The 18,952-nt window shown below is 40.5% G+C and overlaps 1 protein-coding gene across 2 annotated transcripts in view; it reads left to right on the forward strand.

Annotated features, from left to right (window-relative positions):
• LOC133529268 (inositol oxygenase) overlaps positions 1-18,952 on the forward strand; it is a 33,046-nt gene that overhangs the window by 1,629 nt on the left and 12,465 nt on the right. The window contains exons 3-7 of one of the 2 annotated variants that reach the window (XM_061866963.1): positions 3,039-3,143; positions 3,666-3,765; positions 4,889-5,057; positions 5,847-5,954; positions 6,355-6,479. In XM_061866963.1, coding sequence (XP_061722947.1) covers positions 3,039-3,143; positions 3,666-3,765; positions 4,889-5,057; positions 5,847-5,954; positions 6,355-6,479 — 607 coding nt within the window. Of the gene's footprint in view, positions 1-3,038; positions 3,144-3,665; positions 3,766-4,888; positions 5,058-5,846; positions 5,955-6,354; positions 6,480-16,807; positions 17,468-18,952 lie in introns of those variants that run through there. The other variant, XM_061866964.1, reaches the window with a different exon arrangement.

The following is an 18,952-nucleotide window of genomic DNA, read 5'->3' on the forward strand; positions in this document are numbered from 1 at the left end:
ACCTGATCGTAATACTCAGTACTTCGTCTCTACACCAAAAACCCAGAAATGAAAATAAATAGATATAAGATGTTACAGATAACGCTCAACTTTCCACTCAGAGTAACAGTCTGGAAGATTTAGGTAATTAAAACTCATTACCAGTATTTCACTAATATTATCATTAGTACAAAATATAAAACCATAGCTTCACATCATTAGAACCTTTTGAAAGATATATATATACACTAACCAATCGAATTTCTAGATCAAACCTAAGAGAGACCCTATAACAGTGTGTGTGACTCTACCCTATTCCTACCCTTAGACCCTAATCTAGCATGTCCAGAACACAGATCGTACTTACCATTGATCTAGTGATTTGGAACATACACAAGTGTATCCCTAAGTCTAAGCTGTAAGCATTCGGCCGACAAAACCGAGGTATAGCAAACCCTAGTGTCTGTGTGATTGGCCCCCTCCTCATCGCCACGTGGGCACGGTGGATGAGAATAGACCGCCCTAGCATGTCTATAAGTAATCAGCACACTAGCACACACACCCGTACCAGTCACATGGGATACCCTGCCATGACTAAAACTTTATCTGTGTTTGTTACCAATCATGACAGAAGCTCTCCCGTGACCAGCACTAGCATGAGCCAGAGCTCCGAAATATATAAATATATTTAATACGAGACCTAGCCTCAATTACTGCAGACTTCAGTGAGCCGAGATTACTCTCAATGGCACGCACGTGATGCCCTCACATTCATCTAACAGCTGGACTTTGAGACTAAGGAGAGTATGCTCGCCTCTTATGTTGGTAAAGAAGAGACGCCAAGTCCTCTCAACTTGGAGCAAAAGACTTCTAAACAGCTGCAGTTTGACACCGTTAGGGAGCAGCTGATTAGATGGACAAACTGTTAGTCCAAACAGTGATCTGGCTTTATAAAATAACAAACTAACCTCATAGAAAGGTAATAAAATAACAAAATTAGATTTTACTAACAAAAACTCACAATATAGTAACACAGATAAGGAAGTAAAGAATCTCCACCATAGCCTAAGCTTAGCATTACGTCAACATTGTCCCCGCAATGCCAAACATAGACACAATTTACAAGTTTAAATTTACCAGGATAATTCCCAGCAAACACAAACAAATAGAAGGAATAGTAGAGAAACTTTACTTACCCAAAGCCAGAGATACTGCTAGTCCGAAGATTAAAGAATGAATGCCCCTCCTCCGTACTCTACGACCCTTTTATATACTTTAGTAGCGACATAACAGCGACATAACGGCGACTAGCGACATAATAGCGACATAACAGCGACATATTGGCGACTAGCGACATAATAGCGACATAACGGCGACATAATGGCGACATAATAGCGACATAACGGCGACATAACGGCGACATAATAGCGACATAATGGCGACATAACGGCGACATATCGGCGACATAACGGCGACATATTAGCGACATAACGGCGACATAACGGCGACATAATGGCGACATAACGGCGACATAATGGCGACATAACGTCGACATAATAGCGACATAACGGCGACATAATGGCGACATAGTAGCGACATAACGGCGACATATTAGCGACATAACGGCGACATAATGGCGACATAACGGCGACATAATAGCGACATATCGGCGACATAACAGCGACATAATGGCGACATAATAGCGACATAACGGCGACATATTAGCGACATAACGGCGACATATTAGCGACATAACGGCGACATAATAGCGACATAACGGCGACATATTAGCGACATAACGGCGACATAATGGCGACATATCGGCGACATAACGGCGACATAATAGCGACATAACGGCGACATAATGGCGACATAATAGCGACACAACGGCGACATAATAGCGACATATTGGCGACATAATAGCGACATAACGGCGACATAATAGCGACATATTGGCGACATAACGGCGACATAATAGCGACATAACGGCGACATAATGGCGACATAATAGCGACATAACGGCGACATAACGGCGACATAATAGCGACATAACGGCGACATAATGGCGACATATCGGCGACATAACGGCGACATAATGGCGACATAACGGCGACATATTAGCGACATAACGGCGACATAACGGCGACATAATGGCGACATAACGGCGACATAACGGCGACATAACGGCGACATAATGGCGACATAACGGCGACATAATAGCGACATAACGGCGACATAATGGCGACATAGTAGCGCCATAACGGCGACATATTAGCGACATAACGGCGACATAATGTTTTTTACGCACACAACGACAGGATTCGCTTGGTAGTCAGTTTAAGTAGACCAAAAAAATGATAAAATGAAACGTTTCAAAACCTATCAAGCATGAATATGCTAACATTATTATTTAACTTCAGGTATTATAGTTTTGTTTTCTTAAAATAACGTCTGTATTGTAATATTTTACGTTTATTATTAAGTTAGTAACTCAATGTTCTTTATTACACCAATAATTATGCATTTATTCTGGGTTAACTTCAATTGAATATTATCATTCCTCGCAGCATTTTAAAATAAAATTAAAATGAGAATTTACCGAGTGTTATGTATTTAATCGAAATCACAAATGTTAAAATATGGAAACGTGTCCTTTAAGTTGTAATTGCTAGAATTCGGAGTGAAATCATGAATGAAAGATGCAAACGAAGAGTACTGTAGTTTTTCATTATTTTCTATGTGTTTTAATATAAAACCAAGGTCAATATTACGAAATAGGCATACGGCTAGTCACAAAGCTCAATAAGGCTTGTGTTGTGAGTTAGACGACGATATACAGACATTTATCTAATACATAGAATTTGTCTTCTTTGTGGTGCAATAAAGAATATTTACTTACTTACTTATTTACTTACTTACATAGAAAACATCCTTAACTCAGGTACAAAAATCTGTGACAAATAAATACACAAATAAATGGAAAGGATTCGAACCCAGGACCTTCTGCTTCGTAGGCAGGGTCACTAAAGAAAGAGCTCTTACTTATGTGGTCCTTTCAGTGCGCAGGTCATCGGTCAGCCAAAGCTGGTGATAGACCATGACGGTGGGGTCGACGACGCCATCGCGATCTTTGAAGCGTTGCTCTATGAACAATATTTCAATGGGTATGTTAACACGATTCATAATTTTAAAGGATTTTAATTTATCTAAGGTCAGCCAAGGTACGAGTAAATGCATCTCTCTCTGAATCTCTTTTGGGTCATTCTCCACAAATATCTGCGGTCTAGTTGCCGCGACTCATACAAAATGTATGAAAATATTCTTCTAGGTATTTTAAGTTGATACTCATCATATTTCAAAGACCGTGGTCGTACTTGACTTGATACATGATTGGACTAAATCTGCTCGATAGAAAATCATTGCAAAATATTGGCCTTAAACTCACCATTAAACGGTTCTATGTCTTTATTTTTTTGACTGCAATTAAAATGACAATTTCATAATATTTATACCTTTACCGCTAACGAGTAATAATTACACAAATAATACAATTTTTTTATTTCAATATTTTTCTTATAACATAACAGTGACAGTTCTATCTCATTTACTCCAATACAAATATACAGTGTGCGCTTACATGCGGGCTTTCGTTACCGACTGCCTCTTAATCCTCAAATGTGTTCCAGTCCGCAGCTGCTGGCTATAACGACCACCCACGGCAACGTGCCCGAAGACCAGGCGTTCGTCAACACTCAAAGAATCCTGAACGTCGCTAAGAGACAAGATGTAACTATAATGTTTTTAACGACGTTTCTTCATCCTCGTTCCCTCATCACTGAGGGAGCTAGCACACGGCGACTTTGCAGCGATTCAGAAGCGCGACTGAATCGCGACATGTCATTTGCAACGCGCTATAGAAGCGATGCAGTACAGTAGCATAGAGAAATAAGCATAGAGTGCTCACTACATACATCAGTTTTGGTACCAAAACGCTTATTATTTTCGTAGTCGACATCTAGCGTCTAGTAGCGGAAATATCAGTTCTGCCACTTGATAATAGATGTTGCGACGAACGAAAGGTCTAATGCTCAACAATTTTCAGCGAATATTATAACCGAACTAACCGGTACTCTATTTTCAATTCCTTCCGCTAATAATAATAATAATCATTTGGTACCAAAACTGATATATTCACTGAGCACTCCTATGCTTTAACTAAAACCTATGCTTACTTTTAGTTTCTCTATGGCAGTAGCCATAAAATGCTCGACTTTCGCGATGCAGTCGCGCTGTTTTAATTCAGATTGTGCATCGCTGCAATGATTTCCCGCAATACAGGCGTAGCCGCCTAAGCCTAGTGCGGAGGCCCCTGAAACATTCTGTTATATACCTATGTGTTTTATTAATTAACTTATTCTAATGTCTTTACCAATCACGGAACAATGTTATTTCGGACATTTGGATGGCGTGCGCGGAGCCACGGCCAACGCGTAGAAGCTCTTTTGACACTTTAATGAGATGTAAGGGGTACACCGAGCAGAGGCTGCCCATGCCCGTGTCATGGTACACGCGCCAGGGTGCAAGGACTATTGAGAGTTGATGGAATCTAAAATGAGCTACTGTGAAAGCGATGGTTTTGGGATAAAAAACCGGACGTCTGTCTAATAAAACGGTATCCAATTTTATTTCGGCAAGCAGTCCCCCAAAAGCGCGACAACAGCGGTATAAGGGGACTTTAAACGTACAGACAACTCGCCATTTACGTTTCCACATCTACCCTCGAGAACGCAGCTCTTGCGACTCCACTCTGGACGACCGGGTAAGGTAAGCCAGAGGATCGTGCCCCACTCACTGCCTGTAAACAATTGTTTTCACTCTTTTATATCCATTCCCCATTTCACCCCTACAGGTGCCAATCTACAGGGGTAGCAACAACTCCCTCATAATCGACGTACCATCGGACAGTTTTTTCGGCACCGACGGCCTTGGAGACATGCAACCCAGACGTATACGGCCCATACCAGCAAGACCGGGGCATGCGGCACTAGCACTCATCGAATTGACTAAGAAATACCCTGGTAAGGCCCTTATCACATATTCAGGTATAAACCTGGAAGAGACTACGGATACACGCAATCCAGATGCATACGGCCCATACAGGCACGGTCGGGGCATGCGGCGCTCGCACGGATCGAATTGACTAAGAAATATCCTGGTGTGCTCTTTACCTGAAAGTAAGGGAGGCACGCATTTTTACCCCAATTGCCACACACAAAATTTTCACAACAACAAAATAACTATTTGGCAACGATGGCTTGTAATTTGTAAAGGTGTTTGTGAACTCGTCCGTACGCTCAGACGTCGGAGTAGCCCATTGAAGCGAAAACGATTAGAACTCTGTGTGTATGTACATACACTAGCATACACCTCTTAAATCCACAAGAAACTTCTTGTAGGTTGAGGCGTAAGTCGTTGATCGCTGACGGTTCACACTGCAGCTAGCTCTATGAGAAAATACTCGCTTGAAATAATTCACTCATTTGCGCTACACGCTTTTGCTTATCGGCTTAGATCGGGTATTGCATCAAAAAGTTTAAAAAAATCTTTCATAAAATTTGTGGCCATCTTTAGTGTCGTGACAGGTGTCCGACTGAAGGTTCGGTTTCGTACATAAAACTGCGGAACCTTTCAACCGCGCCGGAACTGTATTTTCGGTATTGATTAACCTAAGTTTCGGTTTCGCTAGGTTTCGGCCGAAATTTAAGCAAAACCGAACCTTTGGTTTCGGCAAAAAATCCACATTCGGTCGGGCACAAGTTGTCTTGTAGTTGAGGTTTTGATAGGATGGTGTGATGGTTTGATTACAGGTGAAGTGAAGGTGGTAGCTGTGGGGTCTTTCACTAACATCGCTCTGGCCATTCGGTTGGATCCCACATTCCTCAGCAGCGTTAACACACTGTATCTGGCTGATGGGCGTAAGTTCCACCAAAAAAAATGTTGTAACTCTAAGTCTACTAATATTAGTGCGGCAGTGATAGTTGCGTTTCGTTCGCTACGGGGCGTCAACGATTGGCATGTTATCTACGCACTCATGCAGATATTTTCGAGTACTTAACTCGACCGCTGATGTATTTAAATAGCGATCGTACATTAAGGGCAGATGCTTAATCTTAATACTGTGTATATAACAGTTATGTGCCGTCGGAAACTTTTCCAATTACGGCATTTCCAAATATTGTCCAATATTTTTGTAATGAGGAAATTCTCCTGTTTTTGTATGAGAATCGACATTTTTCCTGTGAATCTTTCTTGAAACTTTTGGAACTTTTTAGAAAATTCCCGTAACTTTTGCACACCTGTAGTTTTATATTACAGGCGAAGCATCAACTCCAAAATATAATGTAGAACAAGACGTGGAAGCTTACTACGCGGTGGCGCAGGCGGCGACACCCGATAAAGTCACCATCGTCTATTACAGGGGCCATATTGATATCACCACGGTGAGTCGTGGTAACACAGCGTGTGGGTCTTACCGATATATAGATTTAAATACCCTCTTACTACTACTTCACCATTAGGTCTCAATCTTCGGTCACTATTTCAGGGACCAAATTAATATCTCCACGGTCTCAGTAACACGTCTTAACTACTCGTACACAGATTCAAGACCAAATTCGTCTTTTATGAAAATGTTATATGTGTCGGGAATCGTGGGCATATTATGTTACAGAGAACACACTCGTTACATTTGTCAAGCTGAACAAACCAGTAGTTTGGATCCAGGCACCGCCACCGACGTCACCATCTCGTCTGGAGATAGGTTGGCAGTATGGCTTCAATAGTTCTCGATGTCATCTTTCATTTTATCTTGACAGCGCACTCTATGACGCCTTGGTGGTAATACTTGCTAATCAGGTGTTACTAACTAGGGAAGGGAACACCCTTGCTTGCTCTATTTTTCAAAGATGGCATCATCAACGAATCATTTGACGTAATCATCAGTCTCTTAAATGCGATAGATGGCATGATTCAGCCGTTCTCCGACATATGTCGCTTATGTGTGTTATGTGTGTTAGCTTTAACGTCATGGAGGTATATTACAGCATGGTTATTTTCAAACAGCATGGTTATATTCAAACAGCATGGTTATATTCAAACAGTATTTAGGGTATATTGTATAGTTCCGAAGGAGGTTAACGAAACACTGTAATTACTGATCTGACTATATTATATTATAATTACATAAAAATCGACAAGTGTTATATGATCGATGGTTAAGGTGAGACTGGTTTACATGTAGCGGGGGGGGCCCGCACTGTAGCCGCGGGCACTGCCTAGTCAGCTCATATCGCGGTACACGCGCACTTGAATATGAGCTGACTTGGCAAATGTCCCTATATTACTTCCCCCTTTTTGAAACAAAAAAAAAAATATCATAAAAATACAATGATCTCTCTTGTGGGATCCTTCTTTAACTCCACTCGTGTGACTCTAGCCTTACATTGTTATGGCTAATCAGTGTATGTACTCGAATGACATGTAGGCACGTATCACGCTGACATAGCGCGATGCGTGTCCACAAGCCGTCACATGTATAATATTAACACATTACAGTTAGCTATTTTTAGAATGATGTACCAAAGGTTTTTTAAACATAAGTACAACAATTTAAACATACAGACATTATTATTAAAGACTGAAATAAAGTTTAGTTACACAACACTTGTTTTACTGCACTTCACTTCACTAATAAATTACCGGTTGTTGTTTCGGTTGCGGTTGTTCCCTATGTACAACCACTGCTGTCGGTTGAACCTTGTTTACAGCTTTTTGTAACCAGGTGTGCATACAGTGCCTGCACTTCGCTTGTACGAAGTATAAAAGAAATAAAGTCAATATGATAGCGATTACTATGAGCACCATTCCGAAATAATTCAGTTTCGTGTCCACTTGACCAGTGACACTGTGGACTTCAGCTATTGCTATGTTGCTGCTAGGTGCTTCTTCTTTACTTTGGTTATAGCCCATTTTAATTAATAATTCACAATTTGTTTACAGTATAAAACTGAAAAATGTACGTGTTGCGCACAAGCAAGTGAAGTAGTCTCAACAAAAATTACAATATTCTACTTTAAATACATACACAAAACAATTACGCAATGTCACAGCACATCATTTTGCAAAATTTCGTGCTAGCAATAAGATAAATCCAAGTCCAAAGTATAACATCAGCTCTCAGCAATTCTTATTGCTATTTACAACTAAGTAGTTCAACATAATAACCGTATAATGTCAGTCAACCATTACTTGCGTTTACCGATATGCGATAATATCTTATAAATGCTAAAATGAATTGGACAATTTAATAAAAAAAAAAAAATTATATGTATGTTTTGTATATAAGTGTAAAATAGAATGTGTAAAATATGAATGTAAACCAATGTAAAGTTTCGACATTAAAAATTCATAATAGTATATTAATTCCTTAATTAGTGTTTTATGTGCGAAACTATATATGCCGCGAATCTATTCGTCAATTAAAAACCTAACCGGTTTGTTTATAACTCTACCACTTCTAGTAGTACGCGGTGTCGCCTTAGCTTCGCTCTCGCCTCGCGCTGCAGTGGAGTCGCTTACCTTAGTACTCTCGCTGCTGTCGGTAGCTACGTCGTCGTTCCAAACGTAAGCAGGTTTCAATCGGTCAATTGAGATACGAGCTTGCCTATTTGGAAATTGTACTAAAAATACTTTTTCGTCTCTACTTAACACTTTAAAAGGTCCCATATAGGGTGGCTGTAATGATTTCCTCACGGTGTCATCCCTGACGAAAACGTATTGACATGATGCTAATTCCTTATGCACAAATAAAATGCGGTTATTACGTGATCCCGCAGATACCGGTTTGTACTGAGATATTGTTTCCCGAATTTTATCTACTAAACTACCTGGATCGCTGGGTTCCATGGGGCGTGTGTCAAAAAAATCCCCAGGTAAACGTAGCGTACGTCCGAACAACATCTCTGCGGCACTTACGTCATTATCGCTTCGTCCTGCCGCGCGCAGGCCCAGCATGACGGTCGGCAGTTCGTCCTCCCACGAGGTATTGTTCATTCTGGCCATTAGTGCTGCTTTCAGACTCCTGTGGAAACGTTCCACCTTGGAATTGCTCTGAGGGTGGAAGGGTGTGGTTCTGATTTTGTTTATGCCTAACAAATCCGATAGCTCTCTAAATAGGTTACTTTCAAATTGACGTCCCTGATCTGTTGTGAGCAGCGACGGACAACCGTATCGCGCGATCCACCCGCTAAACACCGTCTTAGCCACTACCTCGGCCGTCATGTCTGCTATTGGAAAAGCTTCTGGCCAGCTAGTACGCCTATCTATTATCGTTACTAGGTAGCGATTTCCATGCGGAGATGTCGGAAGCGGCCCGACCAGGTCCACGTGGATATGCGACAGCCTATCGGCGTTTTCAAATGTACCTAACTCAGAAACAGTGTGTCGGGTAACTTTCGCCTTTTGACAAGGTATACACGCTCGGGCCCAACGACTTATGTCTTTATTCATACTTGGCCAAAAGAACTTTCGACACACCATTTTGCGAGTAGTGCGTACTCCGGGGTGACTCAGACAATGGACGCTTTCAAACGCAGCGCGCCTAAACTTTTCGGGCAAATATGGCCTTACTTCCTTTAACGATATTTCGCAATATACAGCCTTTTGACAATTCGGTATTGCGAGTAATTTTATGTTTACAGTATCGTTTCCGTCGCGCCGGTCTGATTGCGTCATGCTCGCTAGGTACTCGTCTCGCGCCTGTTCGTCAGCGAGTTCCGTGTAATTAATAGCGGTTGGGCAAACAATGGTCTCTATGCGGGATAGCGTATCAGCCACAACGTTATCCTTTCCGCTTATGTGACGAATATCCGTAGTGAACTCGCTGATGAACATTAAATGTCTCGTACGTCGCGGCGTTTCACTACTACTTTTCCCTATATTTTCGAACGCATGACATAAAGGTTTGTGGTCTGTATAAACTATCAGTGGTCTGCCCTCAAATGACTTGCGAAAATGTTTCATTGATAAATAAATACCTAACAGTTCTAAGTCATATGCGGAATAACTTTTCTGGGCCTTCGTTAGTTTTTTTGAAAAGAACCCTAATGGTTCCCATTTTCCATTGACCAATTGATGTAATGCGGAACCCGCGCAGTTAGATGACGCGTCGGACATTAAGGCTAGAACCGCGTCGGGCTGAGGATGCGACAGTGTAACGGCTTTTTTAAGGCCCTCTTTACACTGTTCGAACGCTTCCTCAGTCTCTTTTGTCCAAACTATCGCCGTTTTATCGCGTTTTTTCGTGTTTACTAAATATTGATCAAGTTTTGTTTGTATGGCCGCTGCCTTGGGAATATGAGACCGATAAAAGTTGAGCATGCCTAGAAATCGTCGCAACTGCTCCACTGTCTCCGGTTTCGGGTACTGTGCTACAGCCTGAACCTTTTCCTCTAACGGTTTAATGCCCGATGCGTCCACCTGGTGACCCAGGAATTCTAACTGCGTTTGTCCGAAACTGCACTTCGCTAAATTAATTGTAATTCCGAATTTAGCAAAACGTTCAAAAACCAGTCTAAGATGGTCCCTATGTTGCGCCTCGTTGTCGCTTGCGATAAGAACATCATCTAGATAATTGAATAGGAAATCTAGGCCTTCCAGTACTGAAGTATTCATAAACCGCTGGAAGGTTTGTGCGGCACAGCGAAGCCCGAACGACATGACAGGGAATTCCCATAACCCGAATGTTGTGATAATTGCTGTTTTCTCGATATCTTCCTTGGCTACCGGTATACAATGATAAGCTCTGTTTATATCTAGCTTTGAAAATATTTTTTTACCTGCCAATATGAAGGTGAAATCGTGTAGTCTAGGTATCGGGTATCTATCGGGTTTCGTTTGCGCGTTTAAGGCACGATAATCCCCACAAGGACGAATTTCGCCGTTCTTTTTCGTTACCACTGTTAACGGGCTAGCCCATTGGCTCTTGCTTGGCCTACAAATGCCTAGCTCTTGCATTCGGCGAAATTCCTCCTTGACCCTTTTATGTCTGTCCGGTGGTAATGGCCTTGCCCTCGCAAACGTAGGTGGCCCGGTTGTCTCAATGTGATGCACAACATCGTGCGCAGGGGGTTCCCTGTACGTTGGCGGCTTCGTGATGCTAGGGAATTGTAACAATAAACTGTGGAATGGATGATTACCATCAACCGTGCTAATGGACGGTTGGCTGCTATTGACGACCGGTGCAGAAACGTTAAACTCTGTTACAAGGTCGTGTAATTTCTGTTCGCTCAGGTTAACTACAAGCCTATGATAACTCAAAAAATCGGCCCCAAGTATTGGTTGTTTGACATCGGCCATCACAAATTCCCATCGAAATGGCCTTCGTAACTTAAAATCTAAAAACAACACTTTAACACCGTATGTTTTTATTTGCGTACCGTTTGCTGCGAAAAGTTTTAAATTAGTGCACTCACCCGTGCGTAGTCTCCTGTCCGCCGGTATTAGGGAAATATCCGCACCTGTATCAACTAAAAAACGTAGTCCGGTATTTAAGTCTGTTATACACAAACGACGGCTGGTGTGGATAGCACAGGTCTCCGCCGAACTCTGTGCCATCGTTACTCGTTTCCCTGCTTCTTGTCCCATGCGCAAGGCTGGATGCACTTCGCGGCGGCCTGTCCAAACCGGAAGTGGTAGAAGCAAAGCCAGTCCGGGTTTCTTCCTGCCCTGTTGCTGCTACTTCGTGGGCGAGTTCCACTCCTGTGTCTGGATGTGGATCGAGCTCCTCTAACTCTGCGTCCGAAGTTCCGCGTCCTTGGCCTCGAACGCTCAAGATCCATCATACGGACACTCAGTTTGGCGATTTCCGCTAGTATCACCGCTGTATCTGCAGTTCCTGGGGTTCTCGCTGGCGCGCTGTGCCCCTGGCCCTGTGGTGCTGCCACTGCTGCCACGTGAGGGTTTCTTGTTGCCTCCGACACGTCATCGGCAATGCTGGCCAACGTGTCAAGGTCCGTCTCTCTGGACGCTACTAAAACTGCACGCACCGCCGTGGGCAGATGATTCTGCCACATTATCCTTAATGTCGCGTCTGGAAAGCTGTCCTTAGCTAAGTTGCGCATCTTAGCTAATAGCTGCGACGGCTTTTGTTCTCCTAGATCCATTTCCCCTAGGACCTTCTCCACCTGCCTGTTCTTTGAGTCTTCTAGCATCTTCAACAGCTTGGCTTTCAGCTCTTGGTATTTATTGGTGGAGGGTGGGTTCGTTAGGAAGTCCGTAAGTCGAAGTATGACTTCCTTCGGCAGCTTGGACACCACCATGTCGAACTTTGCGTCGTCGCTTATCTTCTGTGGCGTTAAAACGGCCTCCGTGCGTATAAACCATACTCTGGGCTGGTCAACCCAGAAGTCTGGAATACGGCTCGACACCGAGATCGCCATGACCTCGGCAGAGCGTGGCACCACGATGTCCTGTAGTTGCAAGGCCGCCGGAGTCTTCTCTTCATCGGTCATTTTCACGTAACATTAAACCACAAAAGTCCGAATAACAACCTACGCTACCAACGTTCAGTCGGGGTCACCACTTTAGGGTATATTGTATAGTTCCGAAGGTGGGGTAGCGAGGTTAACGAAACACTGTAATTACTGATCTGACTATATTATATTATAATTACATAAAAATCGACAAGTGTTATATGATCGATGGTTAAGGTGAGACTGGTTTACATGTAGCGGGGGGGGCCCGCACTGTAGCCGCGGGCACTGCCTAGTCAGCTCATATCGCGGTACACGCGCACTTGAATATGAGCTGACTTGGCAAATGTCCCTATAAGTATGGTTATATTCAAACAGCATGGTTATATTCAAACAGCATGGTTATATTCAAACAGCATGGTTATATTCAAACAGCATGGTTATATTCCACAGACAGAAATGGATATCAAGAGCGAAACTAACGGCCATCAAACTGCTTCGCAGTCTGGCAGTACTATTTTGATGTAACACCTATGTACCGTGTCTTATGAGAAAAAAAAATGATAAAGCTAGATGATCTGGATTTTGACCTCGTACAACTCTTTCCAGGAATGGCGTAGAAACGTCTTAGGTAGTCTGCCGACTGCGAAAATTCGAGCCCTCAATGCTTTTGAAAGGGTATCTTTAAACTCACCCGCACAAGCTCAGTTCTGGTACCCTCTGGACCCTCTGGTTGTAGCCACGGCGATCAATGAGGATTTAGTCACTGAAATTCAGTATGCTAATAATAATGTTGTTTTGTGTGGTAAGTTTACTTTGTATTATTGTTACCATATAATCTATGGCGCCGTACAAGTCAGGTACAACTACATTAGCTGTTGAATTCGATGCACGAATTTGGCTTAGACTTTAAGCCCCATTTGTACCGATCAAGAAATTGCTTGCGATTTTCTTTACATGCGGTATTGAGTCGATCGACTGAATTCATTGTAATACAATCTTAGCTTATAGATTAACCTTGGTTTGGTCATGAAAATCGCCTATAAGATTTAAGGAGTTCCCTCAATTCCTCAATTCCCCATCATCAGAGCTGGACTTTGACTTAAATGAGACCAACTTAGAATGGCCTACCTAAGTATATCTAAACAAAAAAAAATCGATTCATAAATGTAAAACTAAAGAACGGTAGACAATTGGCCAACTTATCGCTAAAAAGCGATCTCTTTCAGACAACATTTGTATAGTGGAAACAGCTATAAATAAACCGTTTTTTTTCAGGCGATCAAAGAGGCGTGCTTATTAACAACTACACGTCGAAGGAGAAGGCGAATGTCAGAGTTTTCCCTGAAATTAACTCGAGAAAGTATCAAACTTTTTTGTATTCACTTTTTGCTGCCGAAGTGAAATAATTTAATATAATATTGAAGATTGTAACTCAATAGGTAATCTAGTGTATGGACAATTTGTATTTAGTGAAAAGTTTGTTTTACCCAATATTAAAAAAAAATCTCAATGTGATGTTTTTTATATTCTTGGTTACGTGGCATACATAGCTGTCGAAAATAGAATATTTACTATTACGCACTGTCCACTGGTCGCTGGCGACTCAGACGACGTTCACGACGGCGACTGTGACTTTCTATTGTTTATATAGGATGACCGGTCTGGCCTAGTGGGTAGTGATTCGAATCCCGGTAAGGGCATTTATTTGTGTCCCCTCTAGTGTTGCAAGTGTCCATGGGCGGCGGTAATCGCTTACCATCAGGTGATCCGTCTGCCCGTTTGCCACCTCTACCATAAAAAAAAAGATCACTTTATGGGTTACCTCAGCAGTAGCACCAGTTTTCTCAGACAAACTCGCTACCAGACCTTTCCCAAATCAAATGTAGCTTTTTCCTCATGTTGTTTTCTGTGTTCTCCTTCGGATAATGGAAGTTATGATTATTATAAATTGTCAAGGCTTCTTATCTTAACAAATTCCCATCAATGTTCTTTAGAGTAAAACTCTGGGAAGTTTATGATAGTCGTTTCCAACATCTCCCAATAGGTATACACGCCTTTTAAAATTATCTAGTTTCTGGCCTCTGAACTTCTAAGTTCCGTTCCGACTAACCAGTAACCTCTAGGTAAAAATAAAACCTCTGTAAATTATAAAAAAAATCCAAATTTGAATATACAGTGTAAACTCTTTATAACGTTATCCTTTATAACGATAAACTCCCTATAACGTTGAAGTGAGCCCAACTTGGTTGGTTTGCGTTAAAACCCACATATTGAAACACTCTTTATAGCGATACGCCATTCTCTATTACGAAGAAATGTGTTCATATTTTTAGACAATAAATATTTATTATCGGTATTATTGTTTATGTTATGTTATCAGGTAACAAAAGACTTTGAAGCTCCGAAACATCCGAGGTCCGTCTAGCTTTTGTTATCCTTAATTGCCTTGAACACGTGCAGTAAGACGCATTGTTTTCTCGGAAGTGATGGTCTTCGACCAAGCATACTGGGTACCTATCGTATTATCAGTCGTAAACCTACTTTGAAACTGTTAACATGGCCAGTAAACGGAAAGCGATTAGTGTTGACGAAAAAGTTTGTGTGATACGTGCGATTGAAAAGGGAGAAAAGAAAAGTGACGTTGGAAGGCGTTTTGAACTAAGTCAATCCACTGTTGCTACCATTTGGAAAAACCAAAAAACAATTCTACAGGCGGCGCTGGAAGGAAACTCTTCTAAAAAATTAAGAAAGCTAAAATTCGAAGACTTAGATCAGGCAATGTTGTCGTGGTTTAACAATCAGCGCCAGAATAATGTACCCATCTCGGGGCCAATTGTAAAAGCTAAGGCTGAAAAGTTTGCCAACCAACTTGGCATAATTGACTTTAAAGCATCTGAAGGTTAGCTTGGAAAATTTAAGCACCGTCACCAAATTACGTACGGTAAAATGAACGGAGAGGCGCGGGATGTTGATATAAATGTGACTAACAATTGGATTAGTACAGTGTGGCCTAAATTAAAGATGAAGTACTCACCAGAAGACATTTTTAATGCAGATGAAACTGGCCTTTTTTTCAAGTTGACTCCCGACAAAACTTTAAAATTCAAAGGGGAAAAATGTGTTGGAGGAAAACTCTAAAGAGCGTATTACAGTTCTAGTGGCTGCCAATATGAGTGGCACAGAAAAAAGAAAGCTCTTAGTTATAGGCAAATCGAAAAACCCTCGGTGTTTCAAGAACATAAAACAGTTGCCAGTTACGTACAAAGCAAACAAGTCAGCTTGGATGACATCGCAGATTTTTGAAGAGGAAGTGAGAAAATGGGATGCTGAATTAAAATCACGGAAAATCTTGCTTCTAGTAGACAATTGTCCTGCTCACCCAATCATATCTAATCTTCGAAACATAGAGTTAGCATTTTTCCCAGCTAATACAACCAGTATTTTACAACCAATGGATCAGAGTGTAATTAAAAGCCTAAAGGGCCACTGCCCACTATAGACGGAAAATGTTGATGGATATGATCGAAACTGACGGCAAGGTCTCGATCAACATGCTACAAGCAGTAAACTTCTTATCAAAAGCCTGGCAAGAGGTAACAGCAGCCACTATCCAACATTCTTTTCGACATGCTGTATTATGTAGTAGCCAAGAAACGAACCAATTTGACAGTGAAGACAATCTACCACTGAGTGAATGGATAAGACAGTTCAACATACCAAACAATTTTAACGAAGATCTACAATCGTACGAAAATATAGATGAGGATTTAGCCACAACTGGTACACTTACATATGAACAAATTGTTGATTTAGTGTCAAAAAGTCAGGAAACACCCGATAATCAAGATGAAGAAGATAATCAAGTGGACAAAGCCGAATCACCACCAACAATTCAACAAGCCCTAGATGCCGCTAAGTTGGTAGAAAAAATTTTGTTGTTTAATCAAGACGATTCCACCACATATCTAGATATGAATAGAATACATAAAATAATACAAAACAAGTACTGGCATAGCAAAAAACGTCAGACAAAGTTATCAGACTATATGTGTAAACAATAATATTATCTAAGACATACATATTAAAAATTCTTGTTAATTTGGTTGTTTTTTTGTTCACTCCATATAACGATAACTCTCTATAACGACAAAAAATGCTCAGTCCCTTGAGTTTCGTTATAAAGAGTTTACACTGTATGTATTTAAAAAAAAAGAACTGCCTTCTGCTCAGGCAACCACTTTCGGCTGGATCCTGTCTGTAGTTGAGTTGAGACATCAAGGTAACCTGATACTATTCTTCTAATATTGTTGAGTTACCAAGGGAATGAATATCTTGAACGTGATCAAATATAAATATTATGTGGTCCTTCGAACCGGATCGGGATGCTATCGACTGGGATGCGGCAAAGCGAGTAAGTACCCATCTTGGTTGATTTTGAATCTTATGAATCTGATCTTTGATGATAAATCTTATAAATGGCATATCTTAAACTGACCCAACCCACGTTGGAAACCTAAAAAAATTGTAGGAAAACAATTATGCCTACATTGTAGTGCGTTTTTTTTAAACACTCACTTGCTACGGTCACACGATATGATAATATTATTATGAGCGGTTTGCCACTTGTTTGGCAATACGTAATAAGTGATAAAGCTCGACCTTTGACAGCAGTTGACCTATTATCACAGTATGTATTCCCAATCGTTGACGAGCTTACGCAACCAACGTATTTATGATGACATTCGAGACACACCAATATTACAAGAGAAATAAAGATGGCATTACATCCAAGTTCCGACGAATGCGGTAGCTACTTTTATACTGGTTAAACATAGGAAACGAAGGTAAGCTACGGGAATAAAACAGCAGATCGTCATTTGTGATGGCATTTAAAGATCCACACGACTGTGGATCTGCTCATTGTTGTCCTATGAAGACGCAAGATGGCTAAGACCGTAAGTTTAATTTATAATTTTTTTTGTAACAATAATTTTTGAAATTGTCATAGAGTCTTTAAAGAGTCTTTAAAATTTTTTAAGTCCTTTTAAATGTTTAAAGGGAAGATTAAGTACATACAAGTTACGGAAAATTAACAAAACGTTGGAAAATTTATAAAAAAAAGAAAAATGCATAGTATACAAAGAAAATTTATTTTGGAAATGGATAATTTCGATTCGCATAAAAACATATGAGAAGTTTCCGATTTTTTTTTGCAATTTCGTAAAAATTTCCGACGGCGCTTGGGAAGACAGGGTTTAGGGCTTTAAAATGAGATCTTTTAGTTTCGGATTAAGTAGTTGAGCTCTCCCGTGAATAAGAATTTGTCTAACTCAAATTAGGGAACAAATCAAATTATTACGATACGATACGACGAACGTATATCATAATTAACCTAAACCTAAACGATAAGGAGTAGGTTTGAAGTATACTTTTATTTACTTGTATTCTTCTTTATCTTAATATTTTTAATTTAAAAGCTTTTAATTGACCCAATCTGTTTTATTTACTTATCCTCCCCAATTAGTTAATTTATTTTAAGTTCAAGTGTAAAATGTGTTAAGTAATTGAGACTGATACCATTTGACGTCACATAATTATCAATATTTTACATAATATGATATATAAATATTCAGTTTACGATGATACCTCCAACGTTTTAAACTTTAGACAGCTTTGCGGAGTTTGTGAAGACATATGAAGATAATTAAAGAACAGTATACACCGTGTACACTATGTGTATAGGGATCTAATGCAATTGGTGCGCCTAAGTAGTTTTATATACATTTATTGTCATTGTCTTGGTAGGTACATACAACGAATCCAGGTGCAGATTTCCGATCTCAAATCCTCGGTCCTCGTTCGGTCCGGTGCGTGTTTGCGACCGGCATTCTTGCTGCTGCTGGCGTGGCCTGGCGAGCTCCGACCTCCATTTGGCGCTTAACAGTCTAGAAGCGATTGATTGATTTAGTATAAATTTCATTTTGACACCTCCGAATCTTATTAGTACTCTGACATTGGGGACCTTTTACATCTCCAGATTTAATGTATGTATGTTTTGAGGCCTACTTGCAGAATTAAATTTTGTATTTTGATTTTCTACATCTCTAAGGATAATTTAATATCTTTTTTTATAATTTATCTCTGACACTTAGAGACTTATACATCTCTAAAGAATTTTAGTATTTTATGGTTTTATTTTTTTTATCAAATATCAAATATCAAACATTTATTCAGCAAATAGGCCACAGGGGCACTTTTACATGTCCATTTTTACAAACAATAAATTTTAAAAAAAAAACAATTACAAATATCGAATCTATGAAATAATAAATACTTTATTAGAGATGTATACTGTCTCTAAATGTCAAATTACACAAAAAAAAACTATGATAAAAAAATAAAACCATAAAATACTAAAATTCTTTAGAGATGTATAAGTC

This window comes from Cydia pomonella, chromosome 20 (genome assembly GCF_033807575.1).
Source record: "Cydia pomonella isolate Wapato2018A chromosome 20, ilCydPomo1, whole genome shotgun sequence".
NCBI lineage: Eukaryota > Metazoa > Arthropoda > Insecta > Lepidoptera > Tortricidae > Cydia > Cydia pomonella.